The sequence below is a fragment of the Mytilus edulis genome, chromosome 2 (assembly GCF_963676685.1).
Source record: "Mytilus edulis chromosome 2, xbMytEdul2.2, whole genome shotgun sequence".
NCBI classification, from domain to species: Eukaryota; Metazoa; Mollusca; class Bivalvia; order Mytilida; family Mytilidae; genus Mytilus; species Mytilus edulis.
In genome coordinates, this window is record NC_092345.1 from 92,292,199 (window position 1) to 92,308,733 (window position 16,535).

Here is a 16,535-nt window from a genome sequence, read left to right on the forward strand (position 1 = left end):
TTATTAACTTTAAATGTGTTTTATGAATTTATTTCAATTGTGCATCATCAATTTCTTCATCTAATGAAATCTTTAAGATTATTTCACAACGCCGTGTTGTTTTTATAAAGAGACTTTACACTACAACTATTAACCATGTATTGAAATAAGCCCTGTCTACTAACCCAATATGAAATATACACACCGTTGCTTTTAAACAATCATATTCCTAGAAATGTATAGGAGGTAAGATAAATAGCATATTAGGGTAGAATTCACATGACAATAAACTGTAATTTTTTTCAGCAGTTTCAGAACAACATAATGCATATGAAAGATGGAGTTTTCGTAACATAAGGCAAAGATCTGTTTACAATTATACAAGGTATGAAGCATCCGAGTTGACTACCCTCTGAAACATAAATCTCTTATGTTAAGCTTCCCTTTTTTTTGCATTCTGTGACTATCTTCTTTGACGAGATAAAAATGAGGTCAAGGACAACACTACAGACATTTTTTTTAACTTAAAGCATCTCTATGTAAACCATAGAATATCCAGCTTTTCTCCTTGTTTATAGTGACAATATGTCTTGCCATTTTCAACCTTTGTTTATTGTTTAAACAGTATGAAGTTTTACAGTTTAGATGTAAATTCTAAAACTTGTTCATGCATGTGTGTAGGTATCTATATAATTGAAATATTCTGAGTCATCTTTACTGTTACTGGCCTTGTAACATGTGTTTGAAAAACATACCTTTACTTACTCTATTACATAACATATCATGACTAAACAAATCAATAATTAAACAAAACTTTAGGATTCCAGAGAGAGTTTGAACAGTCAGCACAAAAACAAGTTGTAAAGAATGATGACATGGAGAAAAGACAATATATATGGTATGATGCCCCGTATCAGTGAAAGCACCTCTCAAAATGTCTATATTGTATTGAATAGGCTAATTAAGAGACCTCTGTCAATTAGCACCTAGTCAGAATTAGTAAAGATTATGTATATTAGTTTCTAAGATCTGACTGTGAAAGTAAAAAAATAATCCAACAGTATCTTAAACTTTGAGGTACAATTAAAAAACATCATTTGACAATGACCTAGACGTTTAAAAATGTTTTTATATATTTACCATAGGAACAGTTTGAGCAGGAGATGCTAGCTGCCCTTGAATGGTATCTTCTGAACTCGAGGAATGCTGTAAAAACTCCAAAATTTTCTTCAGGTTTCCAATCTCTTTCTGCAAGAAAGAAGTAAAGATTTGTAATTATAATTATCTGTTAAATTTGACGAACTTTCAAGTGTGACAAGGTGAATTTTATAACTTTTAGATAGCTAAAGGTTTGTAATTGTTTATTCTGTAAAATATATTCAAACTAGTGATTTTTTTAAGTCTGAAAAAAACCCACCTGTAAGGCATCATGGCCAAATAAGAGATAATGATTGACCAGAATTTAAGTACAATATCTGGTACATTAGTTGAAGTACTCTGTCAACATATGAACAGAATTCGTCAGTGTATGTCATTGTATTCAATATCTAGGATACAATATTAATCTAATCTTTTTAATCTGAAGCATTCAGGTGTCTTAGATGTGGAAACAAATAACTTTAAACATTTCCACAGATAAAAAAGTAAATATTCCAAAAAAGTGAATAAAGGTTAATACTTGTATATGTTGTGTACAAGTTATCATTTTGTACAAATTATAATAGAAATAAATACAAATTACAATTTGTACAAAATTTGACTAAAATTCACTTATAACTTGTACAATCATTTATACTATGAAATTTGTTATATAAAAATGCATTGATACACTTTATATAAATTTTTATTCAATGCCCACACAATTAACCTTGATTTTCAAAATTCAATGATAGTTCTATATCATTTGTTGGAGCATGTGAGTGAATTATGGCATTGGGAATTACACAATATCTTTTGGTTTTTCGTTCATAATGAGTGCTGCACCCCCTTTGCATTTACAAGAAAGAACGCCCTTACCACCAGTTTTTAACTGTTTCATGCAACAAAGTTGAAGCTGAGAAGATGTTGCTGCGAATATATATGTGTATTTATCAGCTTCTAAATCAATTTGATTTCTCGACATATGCCATGTTTAATTTCATACAGCTAGTCCAATGCATTACCCAAATTCTCCAGATTCAATAAGTTACCCTAAGATATTGTTTAGGCAAGATCATACTGAGAAATTGGTATAATGACAATACCCCCTATTCATGGTTAGATATATGGCTTGGATCTGTTGGACAGACAGTGCACACTCCTTTGTCCATTGTTCCTGGCACGTATGATTGGTGCTTCAATGTCACTGAGGCCAGTTTCTATAATACTATCAGAATTATCACTGAGATCAATTTCTATTATACTATCAAAATTGTCACTAAGGCCAACTTCTATTATATTCAGAATTGTTACTGAAGCCAATTTTTATTACTCTATCAGAATTTCACCTGGGGCAAATTTCTAGTATACTAACAGCATCAACTGGAATTGGCATTTTTCAATTATATATGTCCTGTCTCTGTCTGGGTATTTTTGTATTTTTAATATTAGGTTAATAGTGTGTATTAATGCTTTTTAATAAAAAAATTCCATACTATAAATTGTTGTACCAGTTATAAGTGAAATTTAGTCAAATTTTGTACAAATTGTAATTTGTACAGACACTTTTTGTACAAATTACAATTTGTACAAAGTCAAAATACAAATTATAATTTGTACGATTTTTTTGTGCAAATTATAATTTGTACAAAATGATAACTAGTACACAACATATACAAGAATGAAGTTGAATATTATGTAGATATTCTAATATCAAAATCACAATTAAAGGGAGATAATACCTTGTACTTGTCTTCCATGTCTTCTATTCTAGCCTGGTGCTGAGTCTGTAGATTTTGTATTTCCTTTTGATGTTTCTCTGACATTTGTTGTTCTAAGGCCAATAACTCCTGTTTATGTTGTTCAGCACTCTTCCTTGATGTTACAGTATCTACACTACCACCATCTAAATCATCAGAATGAGTGGAGTGGGTACTCGCTATTTCTATAATTAAATGAAAGTTTCACATACATATAAATGTGTCTAAAGTGTTGTATATCACCAGCATAGGTGATGATGGTACCTATTCCTTGTATCAATTAATCATAAAAGTAAGAAATCTTTGCTGCCATTAAAAATTATTTTGTACTAATTTGGTACACTTTACTGTAATTTAAAGATGGATTCCTAAATAATTTAGTCGTTACCATTTTAAATGGATATTAATTTGCTTGATTTAAACTTTAAAGATAATATCAATAAGAGGGAAAAAGACTTGTTGCTGAATCCCTTTATTAAACACAGCAATCGTACTTTGTATGTCATGTTTTCAAACAAAATATGGTTAAATCAAAATCAGATAACATTGAATAAATCTGATTTCATGGCAGAATGTGTACAATTCCAACAACAAATTGATTCTACAACATGAACAACAGTTCAGTTTTACCTCTCAAGCATAAAATTAACACTAAATAAAACAGATTGTCCAGGCATTTTTTACACTTCTGTACATTCATATATTTTTCGTGGGTACAAATTTTGAGGATTCACTAAAAATTGTATTTTCTGATATATTTAAATTTGTGTTTTTGCTCAAATCTATATACAACCATAGGTAAAATTTGTTATTGGTAGAATAATTGAATATGTGGATCACCTGTAACCACGAAATACATAAAATTTGGTATCATGCGAATAGTGAATCTACAGTATGGTAATATTTATAAGGCCTTTGTAAATAGTTTACCTTCTTTGATGCGTTTAAGTTTCTCCTCATATTCTGCCTCTATCCTGGCTATGATTGAGGTATGGGTGTCTCTTAAGTCTTCTATAGAGTTATCCTTCTCTTCACTAGACCTACGACGGGCTACTTCAGGGTCGGATGATAAGTCTGGTTCCCTGGTTTCTTCCTCAGTCTCTAGTTCTTGCTCTGTCTTCTGGATTTGTTCTTCTGATTTAATAGCTGGTACATCCTCTGGTTCAGACACAATCTTGGTCAATTCTTCCTTCAATTTTGAGATTTCTAATTCTTGATTTTGCTCCAGCTCAGAAATTCTGGCATCATATTCATCAATAATAGTCTTTCTACATTCTGATATATCTTTTTCATGTTGCATTCTGAGTTCTTCTGCCTCTGCCTGACGTTCACCTATAAACTTATCCATTAATTCTTGATGCTGTTCCATAAATCTGGCCTTTAATGAAATTATCATAATTATAAGAAAAAATATATATTTAGGAATATAAAGTTATCATACATGCAAAACTCCAGTTGAAGCTCAATGCTTGCTAAAGATGTGCATGTATAGTGTCACCTTCATAAAAACAATGGTAAATTTTAGTTCCCAACAAGTGCATAGCATGCATAGAAAGGCTTAACTGTTGGTTTTAGAAAATATTTACTCCTACTAACAACTTGTTTTGTGGTATTTCTCTTCTAGATTTAGAAACTTTGAAACAAGTCGATCACACTTTTTCCTATTAAAGTAATGTATAGACTGAACATTTTCAAGTGTAAAGTGACTAAAAGACCCATGCAGACCACTTTTTCACATCTATGTAAGTGGAATATGTAACAGAAAAACAGTAAACATTATTGTGCTGTTTTAATTTCATAAAATGCTCTTTCCAAATATTTAAACCAGATGAAAAGGAAACATTTCCCTGATAATTACTCGTTATAGTTTAAACAATGATCTTATTAGTTTACCTGTTCAGATTCTATGGTTTCATCAAATTCCTGTTGCATCAGTGTTTTAGCCATTTCTAACTCTGTATCATACCGTTCATGTATAATATCAGCCACTTCAGGAGCCTCACCACTTTTTATACCTGTAAACATAGAGCATTGTATACAATAATCATACACTGTCTGAAAACCAGGTTCAATGCACCATTTTCTACATTTGAAAGTGCCTGTACCAAGTCAGGAATATGACAGTTGTTGTCCATTCGTTTGATGTGTTTTATCATTTGATTTGCCATTTGATTACAGACTTTTCGTTCTGAATTTTTCTCAGAGTTCAGTATTTTTGTGATTTTAGCCATTTTAGTTTAACATATTATAGTTATGTCCTCTATATTTAGGTGTAAAACATATTTCAGTATTTACATAGAACAGCCATTCACTTTTCTTTTAGCTTTCCTAGTTTTTACATATGATAGTCATACACAATGTCTTCACATTTATCAGTTATACAATTTGTAAGCCATTACAGTTCTGTTTGTGTACCTCATTGTATGGTTTACCTTAAGTCAAAAAAGAGATGTGTTTATTTTCTAATAGAATTGAATAAGTGTTGTTTCACAATAAAATATAAAAAAAAAGCATTTTTGTTCACAATGAGCAAAGGGAGATAAGTCTATTTGTTTTCAATAACTTGATTGGTGTTTACTTGGTTTGACAACATTGGAAAGGATAACCAATTTATACAAATAATGCATAAACAAATATAACTTACGATCAATAAGAGTCTCATATTTTTCCTCTGCTTCATTTAAGTCCAGTTCATGTTGTTTTTTCAGTTCCTCCTTCTCACTGTCAAAAGATTCTTCTAACTCCTGTTTTAGTAATTCCATTTTTTCGTCATATTCCTTGTTAAGTTTGGACACATTATCCTCATGTTCTTTGATTAATTCTCGTTTCAGTCTATTTTGTTTTTCGATTTCTTCCTTAGAAGCTGTACTGTTTTCTTCCAAAGCTTTGATTTTCATGTCATAATCCTCAATAATTTTATCCTTTTCATCTTTGAAATTTTCCTCCAATTTAGAATTTTTCTCAGCTGCCTCTTTCAATTTTTCATTGAGCTGATTTATTTCTGCATGATATTCCTCCTGAAGTTGTTTAACAGTTTCCTCCTTAGCTCTTCCAATTTCTTGCATGAGAACAGCCACAGTATTATCGTGAGTTTTTCCAGCAGGAAGTAATCCCTTCTCACTAGAATCGCTAGACGAAGCACTGAACGTTGAAGCAGTTTGTGTGAAGTCACGGGACGATGCTGTTTGATCAAAATCTTGAGATGAATCAATCATATCAAAGTCTTGTGATTGGTCAGTCTGTAACAATGACTCAGATAATGTATTGTCTTTAGTGTCTTTGTCCTCCTCCAAACTGTCCCCATCAGCCTCAGTTTTATCTGTTCCGCCTAAAGCCCTCTCCTTGACAGTATCCTCCTCTGATTTAGACACCTCTATGACTGTTTCCTGAGACTGTGTATCACTATCTCGACTCACTAAAGATTCCTCATCTTCAATAACAACACCTTTTTCTTCTACTGGAGAGAATGCTTTTTCAATCTTATCTTCAATGACTTCTTGTATAACTGCCTCAATAACTTGGTCCTTAGTTTTGGTGTCATTTGATTTTTCTGGGTCTTGTTTTGTCATTTCAGATTGTATTTGGTTTTTCATATCGTCTATTTTCTGTTCATAATCCTCTTTTAATTTTTTAATTTCTTTTTCATGGCCTGAAGTTATGTCTGCAGCTTGCCGTTTCAATTCAACTTCCATTTGAACTTTGAATTCTGTTTGAACAGTTGAAAGTTCAACTTGACTCTCATGTTCTAGATCTTGACATAGAGATTCATTCTTCTCTTTTTGTTGATGCTGTAACTCTTCAATTTGTTCTTGATGGACATTTTCAAGTTCCTGTTTTAATGTACTGAGATCCTCTTTCTGCTTTTCAGATAAACAATCAAGTTCTTCTTTATGTTTTTCTCTCAATGTTTCCATTTCTTTCTCATGAGTAAGTTTTATTTCACTGATAACTTCTTCATTGTCATGTTCTGATCGTTCCTGTAAATTTTTCATGGCTGCTTTTTGTTGTTGTTGTAATTCATCATATTGCTCTTCCAACATTCTCTCCTGTTCTTGAGAAGCTTCAAGTTCAGCTTTTAACTTGGAAACTTCCGCTTGAGATGATTTCAGATCTGTAAATACTTTTTCGAACTTTTCACTTATTTCAGTAACAATTTTGGCATGTTTGTTTTCACACTCCTCCAATTCACGTAAACACTTTTCACCAAGAGCTTGTTTTTGCTTCATTAATGATTCTATTTTACAATCTTTATCACTCATTAATGAATTTACATCATCCAGTTCACTTTGGGTTACCCGTAATTTATTTTCAAGTTCCTGAATTTTATCTGAATTTTCAGTCAATTTAAATTGCATTTCTTGATTTTCAATGTTTTCTTGAGAAATCTTGAGTTGGAGGTCTGATATTTCATCCTCTTTTTTTGCTAACAATGTTTTAAGTTCCTGCAAGGTTTTATCATTAGTTTCATCTTCAAACTGAAGTGAATCATCAGAAATGACAGTCAAATTATATGCTGATTTCAAGTAATCTCTTTCTGTCTCTTGCTCATCTGGAACACCACTAGATGTCACTGCTTCACTCTCAGAATCCCTCTTTGGAGACGAAACATCCTGTTGGTTTGCATTCAGTTTTTCTATTTCCTCTTTGTATTGTAGAATTTCTTCCTGGTGGAATTTTTCAAGAGAACTGATCTTATTTTCATACTGTGTCTTGAGACTGGAAAGATCTGTAAATAAATTGGAAATATAATTATATATATAGATTCTACCACTGCATCAAGTGTGATGCAATATTTATTCACTTGAGACAGCGCGGCTCGTGGAGCGTTTTTAATATTCAAAATTTAACTGTCAAAGTGGATAAATATCGTTTTACATGAGATTTGGTGGTGGAATCTGTTTCTCTAATGATTTTTAAACAAAATGCAGGTAAACTTATTCCTTCTTTGTGAATGTTCTTTCTATGTGACGTCATTAGGCATGGTTGCCTTTTTTCATGCCGTCACAAAAGGAAATTCAGAGGAAGGAAGAAAATTTGACGTCATAATCAGATTTTAACCGATGAAAAACTGAGATCAATCAAATCACATGTTGATTTATATTTTTTTTTATACAATGGGGGCAGAAAGGGATAAATTGATGAAGAGTTAGAGAAATGTATTTTCACCCTGCTGTTCGGTTTAGCTACTCTCAACATTTAATATTGATAACATTAACATTAACTAGCAAGGAATCATCAACAATGCAATTTAACTGGCGTCAATTTTCCCATCCAGATTTAGTTTTGAGAAGTTTTCTAGTTAAAAATCCAACCAATATTTCAACAATTGTCAAGATTTATTACATACATTTTCATTGAATCTCAGTAGACAATTTTAATTTGCACAAATTTAATTACAACCTAAGTCGAAGATGGCTGCTATGATTATTTCCATTTTTTTTTTAACCTTTAAATTATATTGCTATCTTCTCATATGTATCTTTAAGTTTCAAAAACATTTCTCTGGACATTTTTGAAGAAATAATTCAGCTACATGCTTAGATACAGGCATGCACTGTACGTCTTTCTTATTGCTCTTTTTAAGTATACTGCATCAAATCAATGAGTGGTAATTGATGTTGCAAGGTTTCATATTAAAGTCAGCATGGTCCTTTCTCAGAAATAGATGATAATAGACAAAACTACTTATATGTACAATCACATACAAATCAATATGAAGTAGAAAAGCAGAAAAGTAAAAACTTAGATCCTCTATATCTAAAACAATTAAATTCAAAATACACAACAATACAATTTTTCTGATGAATAACAAATAAAAAGAAGGATGGACATGTGGTAAAAACTATTTATCTTGCACCTTTGGTATGTAACCCTAATGATAAAATGCTCTCCATTAAATAAATTTACTTTATAAAGAAGGTGCTGTCATGTACTTTTCCCTTTTTATTTACTAAAATCTTAAATTTTCATATCCATTCAGAAGTATTTACCCCATTAAGCTGGTATGCATGCAAAATTTTAAATGAGTTTCAATTCAAATTATGATGGCATGAAAGTTGCATTTCTGTATGATAATATGTAAAACATCATTTTACTGAAGAAAACACATGAATTGAAAAATGCAAAGCTCATTTAATATTTTAAATATATATCAATTTGATATTATTAAATGATGCATAGAGTGGTATGTAAGCGCTTATTTATGTCTTTTTTTTCTACTGTTAAATATCCTTATTTTTCCCTCAGAATATTATGTTCAAAATCCATTAAGATTTTGTTTAAATTTAATGTCAAGTTAACATAATATCTGCCATTTAAAACCTCATGTATTTAATGATTTTTGTATGCATTCTTTTGATTTAATTATATTGGTAGCAGTTACTTGTGACCTTTTGTCAAATTGTATTATTTTGGAAAAGTTTGGTGATTACTAATGAGTCATCTATCACCTTAGACCAAAAAATTAACAATATGAAAATCTAAGCATCAACATATTTTTTTTTAAATGAACAACATCTTTTATTCTAAACCATCTGGAATACATCAACCCTTGGTAGTCCAGTGCAGGAAACAGAGGTGTCCCTGTTTTCATTACAGTTCATATTTGCCATACATATACATTTAGGTGGGAAAATACCTGCATACTACTTCATATATATCTACCTATTTGTCTTGACATTTAAATTATTGGATTTTTAAAAAAATAAATCTAATTTCTGAAAAAATTGTAACTTAAAAATAAAATTCCAAATTAGCCTAGTGATATAATAAAGAAAATTGGCATTTGTTTTCAACTAATATTTTTAACAATTTTGCTACTGAATACTAAGCTAACAAGCATTTAATGAATCCATCGACTGACATGTAAATGAATTTTTATTGAAGTTCCTTTAAATTCAAGTCAAAATCCATCTTAGTGGTATCAACCATGTATCAGCCTTGTATCATTTAAATATTTGATCCTTTTTTTTCTAAAGTACTTCTTTATTCTGTTCATGGATTAAGTAAAATGTAAATTGAATGAACTTTTGTTCAACTTAATGTGCCACGGAATACAAGTTTCTTCATAATATAAGTTCCAAGTGGAAGAAATTTTCTGTAATATCATTTCCATTGCAGTATATGCTCCTAACTGAATAAATGATATAGAATGTTTGGTCCAACAGGAACAGATATTATGACATTATTTATAACAAATTTTCCAGTGGAACTTCTGTTAGACGAAACAAATATATATGTCAATTATTTAATACCTGTGATCTGTGGACCACCAGACTGGAATTTGGCCTTTTGCTTGTTGTAAAGTTTCTGTAACTGTTCCATTTCTTCTTGTAATCTTTCTACTTCCTGAGATTCATCAGACATACGATCTGTTCGGGCAGTAAGCAGTTGTTCATATTCCTGTAGTAAAGAGGCACGAAGCAGGTCCAACTCCTCACGCTGGCTTTCCAAGGTCTGTCGCACATCTGAAACACAAATAAAACGGTCTTAAAACAATACAATTCAGTGTTCTATCATTATTCTATGTAATAAAAGGTAGGTCTATCTAATTAAAACAGCAAGTACCTTACATTCACATTTCATTCCCTTATTTCAAACTATGTTCTAAATTACCTTGTGTTTCATAGCTTATAACACATCCATTTACATGATTTAAAATCCACAATTAACTAAAATCCTTTCCATAAGAGCACTCTCGAAATATCTGTAAAAACTGTATCCAAATACTCGCTACATCCTTAACATGTAAATATATAAAATCTAAAACACATTATCAATTCATTCGCCATTCTCTATCATTTAGCAAAAAATTATTCCATTCATAAAAATTACTAAACCATATATTAGTAAATTATGTGTATTCTGAATTATAATGGAAAAGAAAATATTTTTGGAACTGTGTTAAAACCCCAAATCTTTAACTTAAACATGTATTATCTTGGTTTGTAACTCAATTTGTTTAAGTTATAGATCAAGTTTGGCTGATAAGAAAAATTATTATTAAAATTATAATATTTCAAAAATATTGCATCTTAAATGTAAATATTCCTCGTTTGTTAAAACTATATTTGTACATCCTCTTAAGAAAAACTTATTTTTTCTAAAATACTGTTTATCCAAAGACGAAACGAAACACAAATGAAAAAGTTTAAAACTGGTATATATATAAAAGGAAACTCAGCACATTTTATGATCAGCTTCAAAGGAATTTCACATGTATTTTATTTTACATATGAATTCCCATCAAAAAGCTCATTTAAAACTTTTACTTTATATAAGGAAAGAGAGAATGAATTTTTAAAACATGGTCACGCCTGATTGGCAACTATTACTTATATCCTGTACCTACTGCTGAGATTTATTGATCATAATTTAAATACTTTAAACTTGTATATTTATTTTTATAGTCTGATCAATGTTTATCAATGAAATTTGTACATAGATGCCAGTTTCCTGAATATACAATCTCAGCAATATAAAATCTGTATACAAAGCTTTCATTTTATCTCCTAAACTCAACATACAATTATACCTACATTTCATTCTTTCCATCTTTTTTTTTTCACAATAAGCTTTTTGTTCTTACTACATAAAAGATTTGTTTGAGCAAACATCAGGGTTGACAACTTATGACCTTACAAATATTCCTTAAATGAAGTTTTTATTGTTAACTGTTCTTCCACTGACTTTCAAATATTCGTTAAATGAAGTTTTTATTGTCAACTGTTTTTTCATTGACCTTCTATACAAAGGGAAGGTGATAAGTGTAATACACTAATAACTACTGTGGCTAAGTGTGGCTCAAATAATCCATCTAGACAATATATTACTATGTAGGACTTTTTAAATTCAACTTATTATGATCATCACTAAAGATGAATTTGGTCAAAAATAAAATGTTAAAATGACTTGCCTTCAGCTGTCTCAACAATTTTCTCTTTCTCCTCTAATTGTTGGTACTCTTCCTCAGTAACAGGCATGGACCGTATACTCTCTGTGTCTGTATCATCGTCTGTCTGTTGTCCCTGGGATTGCTTGTTCTTCCGTGGAGTTCTTATCTTGGGAGATTTTGAAAGTCCATCAGATATTTTCTGCAATTTTTAATAAAACATCAGTTAAATATATGCCTCTAGCTCAAAGAACACAATTTACAATTTGTTGTTTTGACTAAGGAGTTCAGTGTCATAATAATCCTCATTAAAAAATAGAAAAAATTATGCAAAATTTCTTCTTTAAACTATGAATTTTAGTAATAAAGTAAATTTTAATGTTGATAAAAGGAAGATATCTAGTTGCTCCATGAAATTATACTCCAAATTCCAATGTTTTATCACATATCAGAAAACACTTTTCATTAAACACTTGAGAATTCATACCCCCTCTATCAGCAGGTATGCTTATTTAGTGTTGTTTTTTGGACATAAGTGTACTTAAGGGGTAGAACATTGTGAAGAGAGCTACTTTAGTATCTGTTTATAATTTTGACAACAAAAATCCATTTACTGAATAGATAAAAAGTTCTGATTTTCATTTCATATTTTAAATCAAAAGTTTTATCAAAATAAGCATAAGTGTAAATAAGAACCAGATGCTCCACAGGGCGCAGCTTTATACGACCGCAGAGGTCGCACCCTGAACAGTTGGGGCAAGTATGGACACAACATTTAAGCTTGATACAGCTCTGAACTTGGATTGTGATTAAATAGTTGACACAACATAGGTTTCTGACACAGAATGAATGTGGTCTAAGAACTTAAACTTAAAAACTTTTAAATTGGACATTTACCTATTATGTATGGTCCAATATCCAAAATCTAAATACATGGTTAAATTCAGCATATCATAGACCCAAGAATTCAATTTTTGATGAAATCAAATAATGTTCAATTTTAGACCCTTTAGACCTCAATGTGGACCAATTTGATAACCAGTCCCAAATATCAAAAATTTAAATACATGGTTAGATTCAGCATATTGAAGAACCCCACATATTCAATTTTTGTTGAAATCAAACAAAGTTTAATTTTTGACCCTTTGGACCTTAATGTAGACCAATTTGAAAACGGGACAATGCTGTGCAATTGAATATTTTTTGCTATTGCGCAAAACTGTGCAATTGAAGATTTCTTGCTATTGCGGAATACTGTGCAATTGAAAATTTCTTGCTATTGCACAATACTGTGGGTATTGTGCAATTGAAGATTTCTTGCTATTGCGGAATACTGTGCAATTGAAAATTTCTTGCTATTGCACAATACTTAATATAATAATTTTAGACCCCGATTTGGACCAACTTGAAAACTGGGCCAATAATCAAAAATCTAAGTACATGATTAGATTCAGCATATCAAAGAACCCCTAGAATTCAATTTTTGTTAAAATCAAGCTAAGTTCAATTTTGATTTGAAAACAGGACCAAAAATTTAGAATCTGAATACACAGTTAGATTTGGCATATCAAAGAACCCCAATAATTCATTTTTTGATGAAATCAAACAAAGTTTAATTTTGAACCCTTTTGGCCCCTAATTCGTTGGGACCAAAACTCCCAAAATCAAACCAAACCTTCCTTTTGTGGTCATAAACCTTGTGTTAAAATTTCATAGATTTCTATTAACTAATACTAAAGTTATTGTGGAAAAACCAAGAAAAATGCTTATTTGGGACCTTTTTTTGGCTCATAATTCCTAAACTGTTGGGACTAAAACTCCCATAATCATTCCCAACCTTCCTTTTGTGGTCATAGACCTTATGTTAAAATTTCATAGATTTCTGTTTACTTACATGTATACTAAAGTAATTGTGCGAAAACCAAGAAAAATGCTTATTTGGGCCCTTTTTGACCCCTAATTCCTAAACTGTTGAGACCAAAACACCCAAATTCAATCCCAACCTTCCTTTAATGGTAATAAACCTTGAGTTTAAATTTCATAGATTTCTGTTTACTTTTACTAAAGTTAGAGTGCGAAAACAAAATGTCTTTGGACGACGATGCCAACGTGATACCAATATATGACCAAAAAAAATTTAATTTTTGCAGTCGTATAAAAACAGCATTCAAGTGGAAGTGGATGTTATATACATGAAGAATCCATATATGGTTAACAAATTCCATCATAGCTTACTCGATTGATCTTTTTTTTTAAATTTATGCGATGCAACTGAACAGATATTTCTTTTCTAAATATAATTTTCACCATACCTGTAATAGTTTTTCATGTTCGTCAGCCATTTTCTTGATTGCTTTCTGTATTTGTACAGATGTTGAATCCTTGGCACCTTCAAACAGACAAACAAATCGTGATGATTTATTGTTAATTTCTGACGTTGTCAGTTTGATGTCATAAACCAATGAAAACATTAAAATATTGGCACCTTTTTATGTAAACAATTTAACAGTGTGAAGGTGCTAAGTTGTACTTTGTTGACAGTTTATACAAATATGGACATGCAATACCTTCTGAATGAAACATCTTTATAACAGCTCTGACCAAAAAAAAATTATGCTCACAACAGGTATTCTACAATTTCTACGTATCTAATGGTAAGTATAATTATCGTAAATTAAGAAAGGCTTTGCTAAATGTATACATAAAGTTACAACATACAAACTTTAAAAATAAGATGGATTTACAATTTAACTGATGATGCAAATTTGATATTTACTATTAAATATTCTTGTCATTTTTTTTTTAAAACAGCAGATTATCGCCTAGAAAAAAGTATGACTCCATTTAAAATTTTCAAAGTTCACAATTCAATAACAACAGCAGTCTTCATTTAGAAAATCAAATCTGATCTGTACTTCATGAATAAAAGTTGTTTTGCCAAAGATAAATCTTTACAGACCATCCAGAAACCTGTTTTGATTCAACTGGATGAGGGTGGTTACTATTTACTTAACAAGTTTTTTTTTGTATAAATTTTTAGATAAAAACAAAGTTTATTCTTATTCTTCACCAAAACTAGTTATACATTGAATATAGATTGCATTTAAAAGAAATTTATGGAAATGTTTTCAGCTTGAATATCAAATTATTAAAGAATTTAAATTCAACGTCAGATTTTTCTTCTGGTCTTTTTCAAATATCATCAGTCATGACAGAACAGCTACGAGAAAGTGTTCTACTACGATGCTCTAACCACCAAGTGATCCCTAGTGTTCTTCCTCTTGTTAAAGCTGATAAATATGTTTATCCTTTTCTAATACTCCAGAGATTTATAATTCCCTGTAGCAAAAGCTGTATGCATAGTTAACAGGATGCAGCTTTAAGTTTGAAGTAGTTTAAAGAGTAGAATTATGCTCAAAGCAGACAACACATTATTTCTTAATGATATAAAGTTAATCTGCTAGCTTGATTATTAAACATTTTAAAAACAATAATATGAACTTTTTAGTTATTATAAATGTACATTTGAGATGGAACTACTCTTAAATCTATAAGTATATAACATATGATGTTATCCATTGAATACATAATGTTATAAACAATGTTATACCAGTACATAGGGGTTATTTATCAATGTGTGGGAAGATTGCTTTTTCATATATTTCAATTGGCTAAGCTTTTTATCTTGCAGGGAATGATTTTACTTTTAATTAACAGTTCTATATTTTCTCCTATCCTTTGAAAAATCACACATTTAAATAGATTCCTCTAAGTTTTTTGAGAAAATATCTATAGATATAAGAAGATGTGGTATCAGTGCAAATGAGACAGTTTGCAATACAACCTATTTAAAGTCATGCCTCTACATATTTATAATTATATACCTAATACTAAGGTTGTTTTCTCAAAGATAAAGAATCATATTATCATAGTAAGTTAGTATTCCAACTTCCAAGTTACAGTAAACCTAACCACAGAATTTTAAGAGGCTGTATTCACTCATATACAAAAGTTAGATGAAAAATTTACTGTTGATTTGTAGTATCCTCAATTTTTTAATTGGAATTCTTTACATCTCTTAAATATATAGAGAAAACAATAGTAGTTGTTAGGCATTTGAAATTTGAGGCAAATTGGTTGGCCTAAACATTGCCTTTTTTATTATCTTTGCACATTTTCTCTTTTATTTATTTCCTATTTCAAGAAATATTGTAAATAAATGGATTATAAAGTTTCAGACTTTATAACTGACAGATGCAAAGTAATGACAAAGCCTCACTTTAATATAACTTTGCCTTTACCAAAGCAACAACAGCTAGCTTAAAATAACAATTGTTCCTACTGCTGAAAATATATCCACTAAAAAATCCACCCTTCCAACCAAAAACAAAACAGAACATAAATCCATTTAAAATAAATGTAGGTTTCCAAAACTATAAAGCTATAAATTCAGGTTAAAATTTCCCTCATTTGCTTGGACAATTTTTTACAGGAATGAAGATTGGAGCTGAAAATAATAACTGCATTAGGGAAGCTTTATAATAAGTGTAGCACTGTATATAATATGTGAAGCATGTTGCATATTAACTCACCATGCGGAACCTCAAATTCAACAGTCTGCACAACTGGTTCAATCAAGCAAAAATAATTAGTCAAGCATAAAAACATGCACTATATCTATTTTGTTATAATCAGTAGTAAGAAATAAAACTTGTTTCTTTCAATATTACTAGAACACACCCGTGAAATCGTGGGCATTTAGAGCATGT

General features: G+C 30.4%; 1 protein-coding gene across 16 annotated transcripts in view; it reads right to left on the reverse strand.

The window, feature by feature from the left end:
- The window catches only part of LOC139513412 (A-kinase anchor protein 9-like), a 135,579-nt gene that overhangs the window by 57,636 nt on the left and 61,408 nt on the right, over window positions 1-16,535 (reverse strand). For 12 of the 16 annotated variants that reach the window (XM_071301853.1, XM_071301851.1, XM_071301849.1 and 9 more), the window contains 9 exons: window positions 16,359-16,391; window positions 14,079-14,155; window positions 11,791-11,968; window positions 10,130-10,342; window positions 5,521-7,602; window positions 4,770-4,891; window positions 3,807-4,254; window positions 2,859-3,061; window positions 1,120-1,227 (listed from right to left, as the gene is read on the reverse strand). In XM_071301853.1, coding sequence (XP_071157954.1) covers window positions 1,120-1,227; window positions 2,859-3,061; window positions 3,807-4,254; window positions 4,770-4,891; window positions 5,521-7,602; window positions 10,130-10,342; window positions 11,791-11,968; window positions 14,079-14,155; window positions 16,359-16,391 — 3,464 coding nt within the window. The remainder of the gene's footprint in view (window positions 1-1,119; window positions 1,228-2,858; window positions 3,062-3,806; window positions 4,255-4,769; window positions 4,892-5,520; window positions 7,603-10,129; window positions 10,343-11,790; window positions 11,969-14,078; window positions 14,156-16,358; window positions 16,392-16,535) is intronic. The other 4 variants (XM_071301855.1, XM_071301847.1, XM_071301852.1 and 1 more) reach the window with 1 other exon arrangement.